At 51.8% G+C, this 8,109-nt stretch overlaps 1 protein-coding gene across 1 annotated transcript; it reads right to left on the bottom strand.

Annotated features, from left to right (window-relative positions):
* Positions 1–1,022: 1,022 nt before the first annotated feature.
* Positions 1,023–7,543, bottom strand: LOC143443157 (uncharacterized). Its single transcript, XM_076938794.1, has 3 exons — positions 7,208–7,543; positions 3,677–3,818; positions 1,023–1,837 (listed from the first exon to the last, which is right to left on the bottom strand). Exons 1-3 carry the CDS (start codon positions 7,364–7,366, stop codon positions 1,665–1,667), a joined length of 474 nt encoding a protein of 157 aa, XP_076794909.1. The 5' UTR covers positions 7,367–7,543; the 3' UTR covers positions 1,023–1,664.
* Positions 7,544–8,109: the final 566 nt, after the last annotated feature.

Genomic DNA, 8,109 nt, shown 5'->3' with positions numbered 1-8,109 from the left:
TTGGTGAACCCCTGTGCCCCTGTCCCTTCAGGCTGGCTGCTCCAGTCCTGCCTCCTCACTTTGGCTCCTGTTTAGGAGCACCTAGTTCCTTCCAGGTCGTGTCAAGAGTCCTGCCAAGCCCCTCTGCATCCTCAGAGGAAGGAACCAAGCTGGAAAGAGTACTGAGGGATATTTGTTAAAGAAACACTGTGCCAGCTAGAGCTGGGAGCTGGGGCGGGTGGGAAGAGGCCTGGGTATGATGTAGTCATGCCTACAACTGGGAAAGAAGTGTGTGTGTGTGGTGGTGTGGGGGGGATATCAGGTCGGAAAAGCCTCATTCTTACTACACCCCTGAGAAGAGACTCCCAGTTCAGGCTGAGTTGATGGGCAGCGCCAGAAGTAGGCTGGGCGTAGAGAAGTCAGGACAAGAGTGGGCTGGCTCTTGGTCATTATTGTTGGAGCAGTGTAGGGGAGCATGGTATGGTATTGAGTAGTGAAGCTCATTGCAGGGCTGTACGCAGCTGCTCCAATTCCACCAGGCTCTCTGGTGAAAGACACCCCATGATCAATTCTCCTGTATTAGTTTCTTGCTGTGACCAACACCAGACAAGAACCAACTTAAGGAAGGGTTTATTTGAGGGGAATATAGTATATCATGGAAGGGAAGGCACAGCAGCAGGAACATGAGGCCACACTGTGATCCGTCAGGAGGGAGGGAGGGAGGGAAGGAGGGAGAGAGAGAGAGAGAGAGACAGAGAGAGAGAGAGAGAGAGAGAGAGAGAGAGAGAGAGAGAGAGAGAGATAGAGAGAGAGATGCAGGTATTCAGCTTGGTTTCTCGTTTTTATTCAGCCTGGGATCCCAGCCCGTTGGATGGTGCTACCCACATTCAGAGCTCTTCCTCCTCAGTGTGTTTCTGTGCAGAGTCTAAAACTAGTCAAATTGATCCTCACACCTCCCCATCAGTTTCTAGTCCCCCCTCTTTTCCTGGAAGCTCCCTGGGCCTCTTACCCACCCAACCCCCCCCCCATTAGCTGTTGAGTTTCCTTGCCCTGCTGGCTGCCATCCGTCAAACTGGTACTGGGCCCTCGGTCTTATTATTGGCTGCTTCTCCTGCCTCCCAGCTGTCTAGAAATGGACAACCCATACCATTTCACCATGAGTCCAATGGAGGGCAGGGATGGTCTTCTATGGATGAGTCTAGGACACAACTAAAACCTCCTTGTGGCCATACTCATATTTGGAGCTGGCTAGTGTCCCATGGTGGGGTGAGGTCAGGGGGAGGTCAGATATTAGCTGGGGACAGAGGTGAACAGGTGCTAGGTACAAGGACATGCTGGCCTCCCTTGTCAAGAGGCCACAGACCCAGTTCGTTGTGGTCTTGCTTTTAGGGTGACAATGAGAGGACCCTGAAACTGGAGTGGGTTGGGGCCATCACTGTTCATGGACTCAGAAGTCCCTCAGGCTTGGCCATGGGCAAGCAATGCCCTATGAGAGTGTGCAGCTTTCCGTGGGTACCATCCCCACCCTGCCACCTCCTGAAAGCAATTTCAGCATCTCCCTGGTTTGGTTCCTTTCCCTCTCTCCCTCCTCCACCTCTGTCCTGGGTTAGGCCTGAATGAGCAGAGACTCAGAACCCAGAGCAGTGGGAGGCCGGGAAAGAAGGGGAGTCTCTGGCCTCAGGTTGCTAAATGAAGGTTGGTTTGGAACAGTGGGGCTCTGTCTCCAATGGAGAATTTGGAGGTTCAGAGATCTGGGCCCAGCCCATGAAGAAAGTTTGCTTACGGTTCCTGTCTTGCTCTTCACTGGACCTAGGGAGAAGATTCAAGGTCCTTCTCCCACGGCAGAGGCGCCTCTGAGCTGTGGGAACAGAGGGTCACATATAGCAGGCTTAGAGGAGCAGAAGTTTCATCATCCTTCCCCTCCAAGGGGCCCAGGACCAAGAAGGAACCTCACTGCCAAGTGGACAGGCCCCACCTAGGAAGCCACAGACTCAAAGCACACAGCAGAACTTGCCCCTTAGGCTGGCCCTTCTGTCCCTGGGGGACCCCAGTGGGGGGTGGACCTGGTTTGCTGCGACCCATGCAGAGCCACTTGGAAGTTACTTAAAGTGGTGGGCGAAGATGGGGAAGGCATCCCTTGGGGCTCTTTGAAACAACCCATCTCCTGAATGTCCATCTGGAATCCCTGGATGTCTCCATGGCCACAGTGTTGTATCTAACAACTGGCTACTACTGTTCTATCCACTCTATCCACTGGCCTTCTCTTCTGCTTAACCTCTCTCCACAATGGTTACTGCCAATAACACTCCTTCCTGCATCCAGCTCCCTCATCTGGCATCTCTGCCCTCCCCCACTCACAGTGGAGATGAAGGAGGAGGCAAGGGTGATGTCTGCTTTGATTACGGGATAGCCTCTGAACCTGCACACCTCCGTGTGCCATAGGAGCTCAGTAATTATTTGTTCTGGAACAAATAGAAAGAACCCTTTCTTCAGAAGAGGATTCTTTCCATCAGGGCCAGAAGACCTCTGAAGACCATGTCACTCTGACGAGCTCTCCTTTCAGACCTGCTTTGGGTTAAAATGGAGTGCAATTCCTTTCTGGTCCTTACTGAAACTGGGTCTAGCCTGAGCTTGTTCTTCCAGGTTGGCATAGGTCCTGTACCACAATGTCCAGCAAGCCCTGAACATGCCAGGCCCATGTGCCTACACCTGTGTGCACCTCTGTGCCACTCCTGATACTCAGGACCATATTAGAGACACTGAGTTCCCTGGGACCAGAGTCTGCATTTTAACTATGTTTAACTGTTTGGTTTGGGAAGCCCTGGAGTGCCCACAAATGTTGCCTTTGTGCAAGGCTAAAGGGATTGCTTTGTTGAAGCCCTCTCCATCGCCTTTCCCCTGAAGCTACTGAAAGAGTCAGTGCTGGCAGCTGAGGGGAACAGGCCTTTGCCTTACTGCACAGAAGCAGTGAAGGGCCAACCCGCAATTAGCAGCTCAGAGTGGGGAGGCGAGGCAGGCACAATAGAAAGGCAGCAAGCAACAGCTGTAATTGCAGGGTGTGCCAGCCATGGTGACGTGCAGGGGAAGGTGGCATCATGACAGCAACCACCTATGTGTGAGCGGCTGTTGGAATGGGGCCTGTGGGGATCAGCAGGGGAGGAAAGGGTGACAGCAATGCTAAGAAAAGCCAGAGATGGCTTCCAGGGACTCCCCACACCTGGGGAGGCCTCCTATGAGGCCATCAGGAGGCCACCCTTGAGGGCTGAAGGGTGCAGCTTCCTAGAAACAGTCAACTACTATAACAGATCTACTTCCAGTTTTAGGACTTTAGAGTAATCTTCAAACTGGAGTACTCTGGTCACCCAGGATCCATGGAGACAGCCACCGTGGTGGACTGCCTGCCTTTGGCCAGCCTGCCAGCCAAGCACAACCTAACCAGGCGGCTCCACGGTTAGCTGCCGTATCTGACAATTCTGGATGATATGTCACCAAAAATTGTTTTCACTAACAAAGTAAGAGCAAAAAGGTACACACTTAGGAAGTCAAGACAGGAGGATTGTGGATTTGAGCCCAGCCTCAGCTGTACAGCAAATTCAAGGGCAGCCTGAGCTACAAACTATATGACAAGGTAGGACAGAGAGAGAAAGAGACATGCAGACAGAGAGACACACAGAGAGAAAGAATTAACTGGGTTTACCTTCTAGCAGAAAAGCAGGTTCAGTGGCAGGCAGGAAGTGATCTTCCACAGCCGCCCCTGAGGGGAAGCTCACATTTGGTGAGACTGTAGTTATCTCCTCTGGCAGACTCCTGAAGTCCCAGAGCTGGGCCTCTTTGCTGACCTACAAAAAACATGAGGAAGGTGGAATTCAGGACACACATGACTCACCTGAAGATGCGGAAGTTAGAGGTTAGAGGGCGGAAAATATCAGCACAGAAGAGCCCCCAGGCCATCTTGGGCCCACTCTGCTGTGGGCCTGCAGTCTCGGGCTCTTCCTCCTCCTTAGGGGCACTCTATTTACCACCAGCCAGTCATTGGTTGGCGGTCATTGTACCAGGTGCTGAGATGAAACCCTGAGCAGCCCAAATGCTGCCCACCAGAGCCTCGGAGTTTACACAGAGCGCAAACGGTATTTGATTTCGCCCGCGCGCAGTGCTATGATGGAAGGAAGGCTATGGGGACTGGGAAGGGCTTCAAGTGTCATAGCTCAGGCAGCCCCTACATCTTGTTCACCACATCTTCTTACCTGGAACCCCAGTACCTGCTCCAACCCATGAAACCAACCTGCCTGAGTATTCCCTGGCTGGACGAGTGCCGAGGAGGTTTCCATAGACCCATGGGAGATACACAGACGACAAGGTCTGCCCCTACAGTGGCTCCCCACCCCTTACCCTTCCAGCTCTGAGCTGTATGTGGAGGGTTCAGTAGCCCCATTGTAGTGTTCGGCTATGCTTGGACCATATAACTAGAGGGATTTGAGTGTGACTAGCAGAAGACATGAAACTTCCCCTTTGGACGTTACACTGGAGAATCTCCCCACAGGCAACCAGGTCGACCTCTCTGGCCCAATACTCTCCCTCTAGGCAGTGTTCTCTCAACGGCAGATGGACAATGTTGCCTTTGATCTATGGCGTGGGTAACAGGGCTGAGTCTACTTGTATGTACGAGGACCCAGTGCCAGGGCCTCCTTCCTAGAAGTCGGCAGTGTTATAGGCCACATGGTAACATAAGTACTAGGATCAGTTGGTTATCCGGTCAATTTTCTCCTATTACTCCGTTGCTCCTGTGGGCTGCCTCGGGCCTCTCTGAGTGACTCTGGGATTTGCCAGCCTCAGCTGCTCTCTCTGCTCAGTGCAGCATATAAGTACCACGATCCCCTGGGATTTCATAGCAGGGTGCTAACCTGGAAAGAGAGCTGTGGAAAGTGAGAGCAGTCTGTCATAGGAGTCTCCCCTGCCTCCAGAAGGGTTTGCCCTACATAGCAGAGTGGGGTCCACGGGCAGATGGGAGAGGTGATGGGCCAGAGAGACTGAATCGCTGAACCCTGTGTAACCGTGGCAGAGATGCTCCAGCCTCCTTGTTGCCTGCCCACCCAGCTGTTTCCTCCAAAGCTTCCTGTTTGCCACCCTTGTCCTTAGTTTCTCAGGTCCAACGGCCTGGCTGGGAGAGCAACAGCCTTTGTATATCTATTGTATATCTATTGTGTTGTAAGTGGTTGGTGTCCAGCCCGTGTGCTGGGAGCTCCACTCTTTAGGGACCCAGGATTAGGCAGGGAGAAAATACCAGCAATGCACAAAAAAAAAAAAAAAAAAAAAAAAAAAAAAAAAACCAGCATCACCAGGCAGGTAGGGCCCATGCCATAGGGACCAGAAGGCCATTGGTGACTGCCCCCAAGAGGGGAGTGGCTGGCAGTCCTCAGAGTGACCTTTGCATAGACTACCCTGTCAACTGCCCCTTCCTCTGGGGCTCCCTCTTCTGCTTCCTCCAGCTGGGAGAGAAGGTGGAGGGACTTAGACTAGAGTCAGCTGAGCATGAGGCGGACACCATACCGACCCACCCACCCTATCGTGGTTTTCAACTCTCTCATGCCTGAGAATACATTAGCTTTGTACTTGAAACCCAGGTCAGACGTCTGGAAGCTACAGGAATTTTGGATTGAACACGACTGCCTTCCCACCCACTGATCACCATCATAAAGGCCTGAAAGTCTGAGTCATAGGGTCCAGGGATACCTGGGAAGATTTGGGGGAACATAGTCTTTCTGGCCACCTCCAGCTGAGCATGCTCAGAACACTGCATGGCCAAGTGGACTGGACCATAGTATCCAGATTTCCAACCAGTGGCAGGACTGCGCCCTGCTTTGTGAGTGGGGAGGTCAACTTCACCAAGATTCCTTGGGCTTCCCTTAGTCTGTGCTGCCAGGATGAAAGCAGACCCTTCATATCACCGGAACCAGCGTGGGCCTGGTTCCATGTGTCCCTAGCCCCAGGCCATAGGTATCCCAGCTGGAGCAGGTTGGAGGCCCCAGTTTGCACACACCCCCCAGCCAGTTCTAAGGAAGTCAGAAATAATGAAAGGAGGTAAGGCAGGGAGGGACCTGAAATAAAGGCCTCCAAGGATGAAAGCCAGGATCCAGTCTTTGCGCTGGAAAAGACTGTCATTTCTTGAGTGGAACAAAGAGAACAGAGCATTGTCATTGTGCGTTGGTTTCATTTCAAGCCTTTGCTTTGTGGGTTTGGTCTGATTTTATACTTTTCTCTCTTCCCTATGGCCACTGCGCATGAAAGGCTGGGGTCAGGCCTGGCATGGGGCTGGAGAGCGGAGGCTGCCCGCTCCTTTTTGATTTCCCCAAGAACAGCAGGAAGCTTGTTCTACCTGGAGATGTCTGGCTGTCTCCTTCCGGCTAGTCCCAGACTTTGCTGAGAATAATTCTTCCTTGGGAAAAAAAAATAACAATTCCCATTAAATGTTTCAAATTGCCCACGCCAAACTCAAAGCTAGGAGAGAGCCCTTTGAAGGCTTTTCAGGGAATAAAAATAAAACCCATTCTCAGACGCTGGAGAGCAGCTGCTGAAGTAAGCGGCAGGTCTGTGAAATGTGGCTGAGATAGGTGGGCGTCAGGGGCGGGGAAGGTTGGGCAGGAGTCCGGAAAGGATGAGGCACGCTGCCGAGTGAGGTTGCTTCCGGTGACTTCACACACACTGAGCCTGTGATGCCCCTGTGTCTGGTTAGGTCCATTAATGAAACAGATAATCCCAAACAATGGCTTGTCCCCAACGCAGGGACCTCATCCTTCTTTCTACCCAGGCAGAAAGCTCACAGGCAGGTCTGAGCCAGTCTGAGGTCATTCTGGACCATACCCCAAACCTAACCGTGTCAAATAAAATTCAGTTTCATCATCCATTCAGTGAAATCTTTTTTGAGCATCTGCTCTATCCTATCCTCCTAAGTGTTGGAGACACAGTGGTCCACAAAACAAAGATGTGCTGCATTCTAGGCTGTGTGGTCCAACAAAACCAAGGGGAGCATGTGATAGGTCCCTGGGACAGCACTTCCCCACTGGAATAAAAAACAGGTCTCCTCCTCCTCCTCCCCCTTCATCTTCCTCTTTCTCCCTTCCCCCTTCCTCCTCCTCTTCCTCCCCCTCCTCTTCGTCCTCCTCTCCCTCCTCCCCTTTCCTCTCCTTCTCTTCTCTTGCTCTAAATTTCCACACCTATCTTACTATCACACCTTCTCAAGTTGCAGGTTCCCTCCAGATCTGAGATAGTGGAAAGATTCACAATTCTCCGATGTCACCGCTTGGTGCAGGGAAGGCAGGGTTTTCTCTAGATTGCTGCTGGCAAGTCCCATCATCCGCGGCCTCCAAACTGCTGAGAGGATGCAACACATAACTGTGGATCGGGGGCATCACTCGGGGACTATGACAATCTTCAGAAAAATGGAAAAAAGGAAAGGAACGGGGATTGAGATCAGGGCCACCTGCTCCCTATTGACTTCCCCAAGAGCAGCAGGAAGTTGTTCTAGCTGGAGCTGCCTGGTTGTCTCAGGCTTTGGTACAGCCTTGAGTCTAACTCTCACTTCAGCTTCTGGAGACTGGGTGATCTCAAGCAAGAAACTTTGCCTCTCTACTTCTTCCTTTCCTTAAAAAAAAAAAAAAATAGGGTTCACGATAGTACCAACCAATCCTAGGCTTGCGCTCTCTGCTGCTTCTGATTTAGTTTGGAGAAGGCCTCTGGAGGTTCGTGATTCAGACACAGGTTCTAATGTTTTCATGTGAGACTCTCCCAAATCTGAAAGGCTAACAATGACTCTGGCATCGGGGTCCACTGAGCAGGGCATGGATTGTTTCTAGGGAATTCTGAACCTATTTACTGGGCAGTGACCAGTCTAAGGGTTTGAGTTTGTGTCAGGCATAGGCAGTTGCTGCTGTATCTCAGAGCCTTCTGTCCCACTCCTGCCACCCAGCACATCTTACAAGAGGAATTCTTGGCTCCAGTGCACACCTGGTTCTACTCCCCGAAGGATGAGCAACTGTAAAGAGACTAGACTTTGTCTTCATTCCCTTTGGATCTGCTGTTTTTCATGCATAAAATGAGCACACTGGAATGGTGGCTGCTAAGGATGCTTGGCTT

The sequence above is a fragment of the Arvicanthis niloticus genome, chromosome 1, assembly GCF_011762505.2.
Source record: "Arvicanthis niloticus isolate mArvNil1 chromosome 1, mArvNil1.pat.X, whole genome shotgun sequence".
Classification (NCBI taxonomy): Eukaryota; Metazoa; Chordata; class Mammalia; order Rodentia; family Muridae; genus Arvicanthis; species Arvicanthis niloticus.
The sequence above is the reverse complement of the archived record's forward strand: the minus strand, read 5'-3'. Positions and strand labels throughout refer to the sequence as shown.